General features: G+C 37.3%; 1 protein-coding gene across 1 annotated transcript in view; it reads left to right on the top strand.

The window, feature by feature from the left end:
* The first annotated feature begins 7966 nt into the window (after positions 1–7966).
* Positions 7967–13753, top strand: part of CCDC73 (coiled-coil domain containing 73) — a 100416-nt gene continuing 94629 nt past the window's right edge. Inside the window, exon 1 of the mRNA XM_007111128.4 lies at positions 7967–8104. Coding sequence (XP_007111190.1) covers positions 7967–8104 — 138 coding nt within the window. The remainder of the gene's footprint in view (positions 8105–13753) is intronic.

Genomic DNA, 13753 nt, shown 5'->3' with positions numbered 1-13753 from the left:
GGGATATATGTATATGTATAGCTGATTCACTTTGTTAAACAGCAGAAACTAACAGAACATTGTAAAGCAATTATACTCCAATAAAGATGTTAAAAAATAAAAATTAAAATTAAAAGAAAAAAAAGAAGAAGGCATAGAAGACAGGAAACAGCAGTTCCAACAAAAGAAAATGTCAGTGGAAAACTGGAAAACAGTGGTTGTACATCTGAACCAGGCTAGGTTGGAGCAACAGAATGGAAGGATATGGGAGAGTCGTGACTAGAATCATTTGATGTTTTTGAAAACATAGAAAAATTATTGACTGACATTTTTTGGAGCATTTGGAGAAAGTAAGTGGCAGGTACAAAGCAAAATAAGAAATGGAATAAAGTCTCAACAGTTATTAAACTTGAGGACAACTCAAAAGGATATATAATAATATTTTACTTGGCTTGGCAGTAAACAATATTTACATAGTTTTAATAATTTAAACCAGTAGTTCTCAAAGGTTTGAGACCTTTTTATACTTTTAAAAATCATTAAAGACCTTAAAAAGAGTTTTTATTTGTATGGGATATATCTCTTGCTCTTTTCTGTATGAGATGAGAAATTAAAACTGAGAAAATTTTAAAATGTTTATTCAAATAAAAATAACAAATCATGAAATTGTAACATGAAATAACATTTTTATAAAAAATAACATTTCCTTAAGCAAAAAAATTTAGTGATTAAAAATGGCATTGTTTTCTATTTGCAAATCTTCATATCTGGTTTAAAAGGAAACAACTGGATTCTCGTATCTGCTCTGCATGCTTTTGTAGTATCATGTAGCTTATGGAAAATTCCACTGTACACTCATGAGAAAATAAAAATAAAGAAGGCAAATAACACTGTAGTATTATAGTGAAAATATTTTTAACCTTGCAGACCCCCCTTCCCACAGTTTTAGAACTACTGATGTAAGGTGGCCTTTGGGTCAATCAAAAACTGAAGATGGAAGAAGGGAAAGTGGTGGTGATTGTGTGTGATGTAAGTGAGCTAAATCAATTACTATAACAGAACATAAAAAGTACAGTAAAATGGATACATCAAGAAATAGAGTTACATTATTTGGAAATATAAAGGTATATGTCAGAAGAAACAGCCAAAATTATTGAAAGTAGCTGACTCTGGGAATGGGAATGGGGAAATGTAGGCCAGATGATCACTGTTTTCCAGTGTTTGCTTATCAGCTCTTTTTTTTCTAACCAAATGCAAATATTACTTTGGTTAAAATTAAATAACAAAGCAAAGCAAAGAAAGAAAATTAAATAAGACATGACCCTGCCCTTAGGGGTCATCTAATGTAAGAGTTGTCTTATATAACAATAATTACTTGTAAATATATGTAGATATACATAGTTATAATAGATTCTCAATGATATAGTAGCGTGATAGATTAGAATTCCTTTGCAGCAGATAATATAAAATTTGACTGAAACTGCCTTAAACAAGAAGAACATTTATTATCTAACATTATGCAAGCGTAGAGGTTGAGTAGATTCCTGGTGTGGTATGGTTGGTGCCTGAGCAGTGTTGTCAAGGACCAAGTTTCTTTCTTTATTACTACTCTGTCATCCTCACTGCCCTCAAGCTGACTTACCTTGTGGTCATATGTGGCTTCAGCAATTCCAGGTGTTAAGACTAGACAAAACAATATCCAGCATAAGAAAAGGCTCATTTCTTCCTGTGACTCCTAGGAGCAAGGAGAGCTTTCTCAGAAGCCTCCCTTCAGAATACACTTTCCTTCTGAACTCTTTGGCCAAGACTGAGTTGCCTGCTATTTATAAATCAATCAATGGCAGGAGTAATGGGATTTTGTAATTGGTTTAGTTTAATCTTTGGTGAAGAAGATGTTTGGGAATTAGTTACTGTGACTCCAGATATAAGATGTATTTTAAGATAGTTACATATTATTATAGCTGTTCAGCAAAAGGAGAGAACCACTCTAATTAATGAGACCAAAATGACTTCTTGGGGGAAGAGACGTTTTAGTGGAGCCTTGAAGTATGGTAAGATTTATACAGATCAAAATGGGAGTAGGGATATATACAGAAGAAAGTAATTCCTAGGTCATAGGGGTGTCTTGGTGTATTGCATAAATGGACACCATTTCTACCCTCTCTGTATATATACCCTTTGCAATGTGACTTTTCATCGCTGTATGTTAAGAAATGGAGTGTATTTTTCACCTCTTGAATCTTGGCTGCCTTTGTGCTTTGCTTTGGCTAATAGAATATGACAGAAAAAATATTACACGATATATGAGCCTTGGCCTCAAGAAGCCTTGTATGCTCTGCTTTTTTCCTCTTGGAACCCAGTCCAGCCACTATAAAAACAAACTTAGACCACCTTAATAAATGATGGTAGGTATGTGGCCCAATTGTCCTTGTACTCCAGCTGACAGTGATTCCCCTAAAGCAGAGTCATCTGACAGGCAGCTGATCACAAACTCATAAATAACCCTAGCAGAGAACAGAGAAACTACCTAGATGAGCCTAGCCCAAATTGCCAATCCTCAGAATCTTGAGTTAAATAAATGTTTTGTTTCTTTTTAAAAATTGAGGTATGACTGACACGTAATGTTATATTAGTTTCAGTTGTACAACATAATGATTCAATATTTGTTATGTATTGCAAAATGATCACCACAATAAGTCAACATCTGTCACCGTACATAGAAATTTTTTTCCTTGTGATAAAACTTTTAAGATTTACTCTCTTAGCAACTTTCAAATATACAATACAATATTATTAACTGTAGTCACCATGCTGTACATTACATGCCCATGACTTATTTATTTTAGAACTGGAAGTTTGTACCTTTTGATTACCTTCATCCAGTTTCACCCCCACCCCCATATCTGGCAACCACTAATCTGTTCTTTGTATCTATGAGGTTTTTTATTTTTAGTTTTTGGGTTTTCTTTTTCAGATTCCACATATAAGTGAGATTGTACAGTATTTGTCTTTCTCTCTCTGACTTATTTCACTTAGCATAATGCCCTCAAGGTCCATCCATGTTGTTGCAAATGGCAAGATTTCCTTCTTTTTTTACTGCTGAATAATATTCCATTGTATACATATGTGTATACCACATCTTCTTTATCCATTCATCCATTAATGGACACTCAGGTTGTTACCATATGTTGGATAGTGTAAATAATGCTGCATTGAACCTAGGGGTACATATATCTTTTCAAGTTAGTGTTACCATTTTCTTTGCATAACTATCCTGAAGTGCAATTGCTGGATAATATGGTTGTTTTATTTTTAATTTTTCGAGGAACCTCCATACTGTTTTCCATAATGGCTGCACCAATTTACTTTCCCACCAACAGTGCACAAGGGTTCACTTCTCCACATGTTCTTTCTTGTCTTTTTGATAATAGCCATTCTAACAGGTGTGGCATGATATCTCATTGTGGTTTCTATTTGCCTTACCCTGATGATTAGCGATGTTGAGCACATTTTCATGTACCTGTTGGCCATCTGTTTGTCTTCTTTGGAAAAATGTCTGTTCAGAGCTTCTGCCTTTTTAAATTGGATTGTTTGCTTTTTTTGCTAGTGAATTGTATGAGTTCTTTATGTATTTTGGATATTAGCCCCTCATCAGATATATGATTTGCAAATATTTTCTCCCATTTGGTAGTTTGCCTTTTCATTTCTTGATTTTTTTTGTTTGTTTTTTTGTTTTTGTTTGCTGTGCAGAAGCTTTTTAGTTTGATGTAGTCTCATGTGTTTATTTTTGCTTTTGGTGTCAACTCCAAAAAATCATCATCAAGACTGTTGTCGGGCTTCCCTGGTGGCGCAGTGGTTGAGAGTCCGCCTGCCGATGCAGGGCACACGGGTTCGTGCCCCGGTCCGGGAAGATCCCACATGCCGCGGAGCGGCTGGGCCCGTGAGCCATGGCCGCAGAGCCTGCGCGTCCGGAGCCTGTGCTCCGCAACGGGAGAGGCCACAACAGTGAGAGGCCCGCGTACCTCAAAAAAAAAAAAAAAGAAGAGCTTCTTGCAGTCTGATTCATACATTTTCTGGGTTGAGAAAGACATTGAAATGCCTTGGTTTTTAGTAAAAGGCAGTTATCCCAGTCCTTCTTTTTTAACTTTCTTGGGTTTAAGGATTGCATTGCTGTTAATTAGTATTTGCACCACCTTTACAAAATGCTTTATATAAAAGCAAAGTTTAGGAAGCACAGTATCCATCTCAGCCGTGGTATGAAGGGATTAGTGATGGGTCAAGCCTTGTCTGTAACATTAGGAACCCAGCCTTTGGGTGTTAAAGAGCAGAAAATTTGGTCTCAAGGGTACTAAAGTAACAGAAAAAGCCTCAGCCACAGAGAAATAGAATAGGATCATTGTTGCTGTTTTGTGTATGAAGATCAGAATAGCAGTGATGACAAAACTGTTATTCAGTGTTAAACCTGGAGGGTTATGGGACACAGGTTGTTATATTTTTATGGTAACTGTGCTTCTACTTGAAAAACCGAATTAAGTTTTTTTTTGGTTAAAACTGAGAATGGGCAGTCCATGTGGAGGCAGAGAATTTCGACACAGTTTTAGGTTCTGTGGCTTGGAGACAAAAGAGGAGCAAGTTTGGAGTGGGAATGGAGACAGTAGCATGAGGTCAAATGGGCAGCCAGGGCAGGATTCCTCTCGAGACCATCCTGTCAGAGGGAAGGCTTGTGAGGCTCTGGGAAATAGGCCAAAGAGAATGGGGTAAAGTAGTAGTGTTTCTCTTCACTTATAGATTTTTATCCTGTAGGCAATAAGGGGCTAATCCAGATTGAGTAGAGAAATGAGACAAATGTGCTGTAGGAATTTCAACCAGCAGTATTTTATAGAAGAAATTAGAGTGGATGGAGAGTACCTATATGGCTGAAAACCAGTTTGGTTTTTTTTTTTAATTTTATTTTTTGGCTGCGTGGCATGTGGGATCTTGGTTCCCCAACCAGGGATTGAACCTGGGCCCCCTGCATTGGAAGGTGGAATCTTGGCCACTGGACCACCAGGGAAGTCCCCCAAAACCAGTTTTATTCAACAAAAAGTGTTGTATTGGGTTGGCCAAAAAGTACCATAACATGTTACAGAAAACCCAAACGAACTTCTTGGCCAACCCAATAATTCAACAACGTGGTGAGGGTCCTGACTCACATGGGAGTGTAAGATAGAGACAAAAAAAAAAAAAAGATAGAGACATGTATTTATGAAAATGATTCTGTACTCTAGTATATCTTTTTTGGCCTGGACTAATTTGTATCTCTTCATAGTCATACTCTGCACGATCTGTATATAGTGCATCAAACTTAGAGGTGTGACCTTAAATTTAAATTTTGTTTAAAAAACCAGGAGGTCAATAAAATTTAAACTGCTTAACAACTATGTATACAAAAAAAAAAGAGACATGTGAGAGGACTAATGCAACTGAATCTTTATTTTTTAATTTTTTTTAACATCTTTATTGGACTATAACTGTTTTACAATGGTGTGTTAGTTTCTGCTTTACAACAAAGTGAATCAGTTATACATACACATATGTTCCCATATCTCTTCCCTCTTGCGTCTCCCTCCCTCCCACCCTCCCTATCCCACCCCTCTAGGTGGTCACAAAGCACAGAGCTGATCTCCCTGTGCAACTGAATCTTCAAAAAAAGGGCTGCAAAAAAAAAAAAAAAAAAAAAAAGGGCTGGAGTTTGAATTTGAGTACATAGAAAAAAATGGGAACATCCATGGAAAAGAGTTAACTTGGGAAGAGAAGTTGTTTTGCTTTGCTGTGTGGGTTATGGTGGGAGGGGCATAAAATGGTGAGATTGAGGGACTGGACTAGCAGCCCTCCCACAGCTGGTTGAAGCTTGAGTTTGGACCATCCTATGACTGGCAGGCCACAGCTGACAGGAGTGGGGAGGGAGGGAGGGCCCAAAGGAGAGTTTTGGGAAATGATTACCTCTGGGGTACAAAGAATGAAGCAAAGCAGGTTAAGTGGAAAATGGGATGTATAAGGGCCACAGCAAAGTTTAAATAAGTTCCAGTCTTAGTCCCAAAACCTTTAGATTCGACATATTTATGCCTACCACTTCCATTTAAAAGTTGGGGTATTGTCACATCTTAACTCTGGACTGTTGTCATGACTTCGACTCATGCTCAGTAATTTGGAAGGGGTTTTTAAAAATACGGTGACTTTACAATATAAGCAGAGTTGTTTGGCTTTAGTATGTTTAGTCCCTGCTTATAAAAGACGGCAAGAGAAACTGTTCTGGACCACTGTGCTTAGAGACCCCTCATGCATAAGAAAGAAGCACTGTGTAAGCTCCATAATGAATGGGACCATTCCAGATGTGTGTGAGCCCTAGATCATGATGTCTAACATTGTAAAATACATAAACTAAAACACCGGCAGCTTTACCTTTAGCCTTCTCAAAGTCTTATCTGCTTCTGAATTCCCATGTCACTTCCCATGAGAGCATGTATGAATCTTTTTCTATTTGGGGTAATAACATTGGTTATAAATTTACTCCCTCTCCCCCTTCTTAATACTGTAGTTTAGTAGTTTTTAGCATTTTCTTCTTTGGCCATGTCTGAAAGAAAGTCTGGGGAATTCCCTGGTGGTCCAGTAGTTGGGACTCCTTGCTTTCACTGTCAAGGGCCCGGGTTCGATCCCTGATGGGGGAACTAAGATCCTGCAAGCTGCACGGTGCAGCTGGAAAAAAAAAAAAGTCTGACTGAGTTGTCCTGTGAAGAAGATAATGGGAACTTCAGTTTACTCCAGGTTACACAGTCAAGATTTTAATTTCCAGGCTGAAGTCTCTCTTCTATAAATTGTCTGTTATTATTTTTGCCAATGATATTTTTTGCTACCAAGAGCTATAGAATGATATAGAATAGTATCATGAAAAACAGGTCAATTTCTTGAAAGATGTGTTTTTGATTTATTTTTCCTTTTGGTTTTTAAGCAATTTGGATTATTTAATGTATGAATCACTTCTTCCCTCAGGTAACTGTGAGAGATCAAAAACCAAGTTCCCCTACAAAGTAACAGAGATTCGAGGCAGATATTATAAAGTTTAGGAAATACCCAGCAGCTCTAGAGGTTGGTATCTATCCTGTGTCCAGTTCGCCTTATGATTTGCTTTTTGGACTTTATTTGTTTGGGGTTTCCTGCTTGGTGCCTGGTCTGCCCTTCAAAGCTAACACTGCTTATGGGCAATGACAAACGGCCGAGTTCTACCCAGGTAACAGACATACCTTGTAAAGAAGGCCCTACCTCTTACAAGATTAGAGCCAAAGCCTTTCAATTCTGTGGAATGTTATTTTTAAGCTGGCTTTCACACTTAACTCCCAATTTGTTAATGGTAGTATATAGTGGGTTAAAATGGGATTTTGTAAATGATCCTGGCAGTTTCACTCTTAGTGTCCTAGCTTAGAGCTGGGTGCTGGAAACTTAGTGTCTCCCTTAAGGGGCAGTAGCTTGACAGGCTTCCCTACACAGAGTCTTGGTATTGGGTAACCCTGCCTCACCTCAACCCCTGGTCTTGGAGCAGTGGCTTGATGGCCCCTTAAAGGCCATTTCTGCCCTGCAGTGGTCATAAAGGGAAGACTGATAACTAAGCTCAGGCAAAATGTCAAGACCTTTGGCTTTATCCTAAAAATGGAAACTAAAGATATTGGTAATGATTCTCTGTATAACATCTTGAGTCTGTTACACAACCAATTTAAGGAAATGTATTCCATTGTTGTTTCATTAGGAAATAAATCGCTGAGTTCCAGCTTCAAGGAAGAGCTAAATATTACATCATATGATATCTCTCTTGATTGAACTATTAAAGCATTGTATCAAAAACCAAGAAAATGTGACATTGTAAAGCCTTTGGAAATATAAGTTGTAAAACAGCAGATAAATTGAATTGCAAAAGAAAAAAACCCTTTTTATATTACAGGAAATAAATGTTAATATGGAGAATGATTTTAAGACTGAGTCAGCATCATCTGTCTTCACTCTTCAAAGTTCTTCAGAGACATTGTTTTCTATTCAGTTATTAGATTTCAAAACAAGTTTACTGGAAGCATTAGAAGAATTACGTATGAGAAGGGTAAGTTTCTTTTTAAAATGCTTTTTTAAATCAGAGAACTTGATTTCGTCCAATTTTTTGTTTTAAGGGGAAAAAAAAGACAATGAAATAACCTCTTATTTAGAAATAAGAAATACAGCCCAGATAATGGAGTAAAAGAGAAAAGGTCAGATTTAGTCAACATCAGGAGTTGGAAAAGAAGAAGTTATAAACTAAAGTGAAAAATAAAACAGAGATCTGGTAAGTCTGCTAGTACTGAGTGCCTTGGAATGCATAGATAGCATTACAGTTGGATACTATGGCTGATAAAAAAAAGAACTGCTATTTCAGGAGATTATAGTTTTGTTACAGCTGTAAGATGGGTGCCAATGAAATGATTAAATATGAAACAGTTAACATGATTAAGTGACAATAAGTGTATGTAGTAAGTATTCTGAGTTCAAATAATAAAATATCCTTATTTTTGGAAGTGATAACCTTGAGATTTTTAGAAAGGAGATATCTAGTATAAAATTGTAAAAGATGTTTGGTTTTAGCAGGAGATCTGTATTGCACAAAAACCCTTAAAAGCATTTCATTTCTGAGATTCTGTGGGTCTGAATTTGCAGAGCATGTTGTCTGCTCTCTATTAGATAGGTTGGAGTTGGTAAGATTCTGAAAAGAAGAAAATAAACTCTAAAACACTGTAATAATGATCTAGGGATGTGGTCACTAGGACTTATGTGTAACTGAAGATAGAACAAAAGAGACAGAAAGGAGAATCAATAGAATTTGCTAACTTCCTGAAAATAAGGTATAAGTGAGAGAAAAAGAGATCTGAAACATTTTTATTATATGAACCCTGTTCTAGGATTTAAAAATATTGAGATTTGTTGTCATAATAAGAAAATTTAATTACCACAGTGTTCATCGTGTATAAAGCTACTTACGGGTTTCCCTGTTGGTGCAGTGGTTGAGAATTTGCCTGCCAATGCAGGGGACACAGGTTCGAGCCCTGGTCTGCAAAGATCCCACATGCCACGGAGCAACTAGGCCCGTGAGCCACAACTACTGAGCCTGTGCATCTGGAGCCTGTGCCCCGCAACAAGAGAGGCCGCGACAGTGAAAGGCCCGCACACCGCGATGAAGAGTGGCCCCCGCACCGCGATGAAGAGTGGCCACCGCTTGCCACAACTAGAGAAAGCCCTCGCACAGAAACGAAGACCCAACACAGCAAAAAAAAAAAAAAAAATAAATAAAAAATCCTTCCCTCTACTTTAAAAAAAATAAAAAAAAATAAAGCTACTTACTATCAGTATCACAATACTCTATTAAACAAAGAAGAAATCCCGCTAAGAAAAGGTATCTTAGATAAGCATTGAAAATAACTACTATTATAAAATTAGCTTAAGATGTTATCTTTTCTAAGTAAAGCAAGTTTAGGTAACTATTTAAAGCTTTTTTTTTTTTTTTTTTTTTCCTTTTTTTGTGGTATGCGGGCCTCTCCCGTTGTGGAGCACAGGCTCCGAACTTGCAGGCTCAGTGGCCATGGCTCACGGGCCCAGCCGCTCCGCGGCATGTGGGGTCTTCCCAGACCGGGGCACGAACCCGTGTCCCCTGCATTGGCAGGTGGACTCTCAACCACTGCGCCACCAGGGAAGCCCAAAGCTTTATATTCTGTTTCATTATGTTTTAAACATTATATTTTTGTCTGTTTATATTTCTTACTTGAAAAATAAGCTTCCCTTAAAAATCTTCTGAAAAATTTCAGGGTAACAATAGGAACAGTGTTTTTTAGTAATCAAGTGCAGGAATGTATACTACGTTTTCTTAATATTTATTTATTTTATTTTTATTTTTGGCTGCATCGGGTCTTAGTTGCAGCATGAAGGATCTTTTGTTGTGGTGCATGGGCTCTTTGTTGCGGCGCTTGGACTTCTCCCTAGTTGTGGTGCACAGGCTCCAGAGTGCATGCGCTCTGTAGCTGTGGCACACAGGGCTCTCTAGTTGTGGCTCGCATACTAAGTAGTTACAGTGCATGGGCTTAGTTGCCCCGTGGCATGTGGGATCTTAGTTCCCCAACCACGGATCAAACCTACGTCCCCTGCACTGGAAGGTGGATTCTTAACCACTGGACCACCAGGGAAGTCCTGAATGTATACTACTTTTAATAACATTCCCCACTGAAAGGAGAACTTTATTCTTAAAAAGGGGGAAATTCCTCCTCTCATTGGAAAATGACAGTTATGATTTTCACATTTACCATAATGGCAACACTTTATCCATATTTCTGGATTTTATTTTTCATCCATATTTTAATAGGAAAATTTCAAAAATGCATAACAGTTGAAAGAATTTCACAGTGAACACCCATATACCCACTAAGATAGGCAGAATAATGGCCACCCCAATGATGTCCACATTCTAACTCTCAAAACCTGTAAATATGTTACCAAACATGGCAAAAGGGACTTTACAGATGTGATAAAGTTACATATTTTGAGATGGAGGGATTATGCTGAATTATTCAGATGGGCCTAATTTGTTCACAAGGGTTCTTAAAAGAGGAAAGCAGGATAATCAGAATCAGAGCAAAAGATGTGATGACAGAAGTAGAGGGTGTGGTCAAAGAGAGATTTGAAGATGTTATACTGTTGGCTTTGAAGATGGAGGGTAGAAGCCACAAGTCAAAGTGTGCAGGTGGAAGCTGGAAGAGGCAAGGAGTTCCCCCATAGAGACTTCATGAAGGTGTACAGCTGAGCCAACACCTTGATTTTAGCTCAGTACGAACATTTTAGATTTCTTTCTTTTTTAATTTATTTTTTATTGAAGTATAGTTGATTTACAACGTGTGTTAGGTTCAGGTGTACAGCAAAGTGATTCAGTTATAGGTGTGTGTATGTATATATATGTGTGTATGTGTGTGAGTATATATGCATATATATGTGTGTGTGTGTGTGTGTGTGTGTGTGTATATATATATTCTTTTTCAGATTCTTTTCCCACATAGGTTATTACAAAATATTGAGTATAGTTCCCTGTGGTATACAGTAGATCCTTGTTGGTTATCTATTTTATATACAGTAGTGTGTATATGTTACTCCCAAATTCCTAATTTATCCCTCCCCACTACCTTTCCCCTTTGGTAACCATAAATTTGTTTTCTATGTCTGTGAGTCTGTTTCTGTTTTGTAAGTATGATTTTTTAAGATTCCACATGTAAGTGATATCATCTGATATTTGTCTTTCTCTGACTGACTTACTTCACTTAGTATGATAATCTCTAGGTCCATCCATGTTGCTGCAAATGGCATTATTTCATTCTTTTTTATGGCTGAGTAATATTCCATTGTATGTATATCTATATATAGATATCTATATCACATCTTCTTTATCCATTCATCGGTTGATGGACATTTAACTTGCTTCCATGTTTTGGCCATTGTAAATAGTGCTGCAATGAGCATTCAGGTGCATTTATCTTTTTGAATTATGGCTTTCTCTGGATATATGCCCAGGAGTGGGATTGCAGAATCATAGGGTAGCTCTATTTTTAGTTTTTTAAGGAACCTCCATACTGTTCTCAATAGTGGCTGTAACAATTTACAGTCCTACCAACAGTGTAGGAGGATTTCCTTTTCTCCACACCCTTTCCAGCATTTATTATTTGTAGAATTTTTGATGATGGCTATTCTGACTGGTGTGAGGTGATACCTCATTGTAGTTTTTGATTTGCATTTCTCTAATATCCTACCTACAGTGTAGGAGGATTTCCTTTTCTCCACACCCTCTCCAGCATTTATTATTTGTAGAATTTTTGATGATGGCTATTCTGACTGGTGTGAGGTGATACCTCATTGTAGTTTTTGATTTGCATTTCTCTAATAATTAGGGTTGTTGAACATCTTGTGCCTTTTGGCCATCTGTGTGTCTTCTCTGGAGAAATGTCTATTTAGATCTTCTACCCAGTTTTTGATTGGGTTGTTTGTTTTTTTTTTTATATTGAGCTGTATGAGCTGTTTATATATTTTGGAGATTAATCTCTTATCAGCTGCATCATTTGCAAATATTTTCTTCCCTTCTGTAGCTTGTCTTTTGTTTTGTTTATGGATTTTTTTGTTGTGCAAAAGCTTTTAAGTTTAATTAGATCCCATTTGTTTATTTTTGTTTTTTATTTCCTTTACTCTAAGAGACGGATCCAAAAAGATGTTGCTGCAATTTATGTCAAAGACTGTCCTACCTATGTTTTCCTCTAGAAGTTTTCTAGTACCCAGTTTTACATTTAGGTATTTAATCGATTTTGAGTTTATTTTTGTGTATGGTGTTAGGGAGTGTTCTAATTTCATTCTTTTACATGTAGCTGTCCAGTTTTCCCAGCACCACTTATTGAAGTGACTGTCTTTTTTCCATTGTATATTCTTCCTCTTTGTTGTAGGTAAATTTACCGTAGGTGGATGGGTTTACTTCTGGTCTTTCTATCCTGTTCCATTGATCTGTATTTCTGGTTTTATGCCAGTACCATACTGTTTTGATGACTATAGCTTTATAGTATAGTCTGAAGTCAGGGAGTCTATTTCCTCCACCTCTGTTTTTCTTTCTCAAGATTGCTTTGGCTATTCAGGGGTTTTGTGTTTCCATACAAATTTAAAATTTTTTTGTTCTAGTTCTGTGAAAAATGCTGTTGGTAATTTGATAGGGATTGCTTTGAATCTGTAGATTGCCTTGTGTAGTACAGTCATTTTGACAATATCGATTCTTCCAATCAAAGAACATGGTATATCTTCCCATCTGTGTCATCTTTGATTTCTTTCATCAGTGTCTTATAGTTTTCGGAGTACAGGTTTTTTGTCTCCTTGGGTTGGTTTTTTCCTAGGTATTTTATATTAAAAAAATTTATTTTATTTATTTGGCTGCATTGGGTCTTTGTTGTGGCATGTGGGATCCTCATTGCAGTATGCTGGATCTTTTGTTGCGGCGCACAGGCTCTCTGTTGTGGTGCATGGTCTTCTCTCTAGTTGTGGCACGTGGGCTTAGTCGTTGTAGCACGTGGACTCCCTAGTTGTGGCGTGTGGGCTCTAGAGAACACATGCTCAGTAGTTGCGGCACGCAGGCATAGTTGCCCTGCAGCATGTGGGATCTTAGTTCACCAACCAGGGATCAAACCTGTATCCCCTGCATTGGAAGGTGGATTCTTAACCACTGTACCACCAGGGAAGTCCCTGTATTTTATTCTTTTTGATGCTATAGTAAATGGGATTGTTTCCTCAATTTCCCTTTCTAAACTTTTGTTGTTAGTGTATAGAAATGCAGCAGATTTCTGTGTATTAATTTTGTACCCTGAAACTTTAATATTTCATTGATGAGCTCTAGTAGTTTTCTGGTAGTGTCTTTAGGATTTTCTATGTATAGTATCATGTCATCTGCAAACAGTGGCAGTTTTACTTCTTTTTTCCAATTTGGATCCCTTTTATTTCTTTTTCTTCTTTGATTGCTGTGGCTAGTACTTCCAAAACTATGTAGAATAAAAGTGGCGAGAGTGAACATCCTTGTCTTGTTACTGATCTTAGAGGAAATGCTTTCAGCTTTTCACCATTGAGTATGGTGTTAGCTGTGGGCTTTTCATAAATGGCCTTTATTGTGTTGAGGTAAGTTCCTTCTATACCTAATTTGTTGAGAGTTTTTATCATAAAT

Source organism: Physeter macrocephalus, chromosome 16 (genome assembly GCF_002837175.3).
Source record: "Physeter macrocephalus isolate SW-GA chromosome 16, ASM283717v5, whole genome shotgun sequence".
NCBI lineage: Eukaryota > Metazoa > Chordata > Mammalia > Artiodactyla > Physeteridae > Physeter > Physeter macrocephalus.
This window is presented reverse-complemented; position numbering and strand designations above follow the sequence as displayed.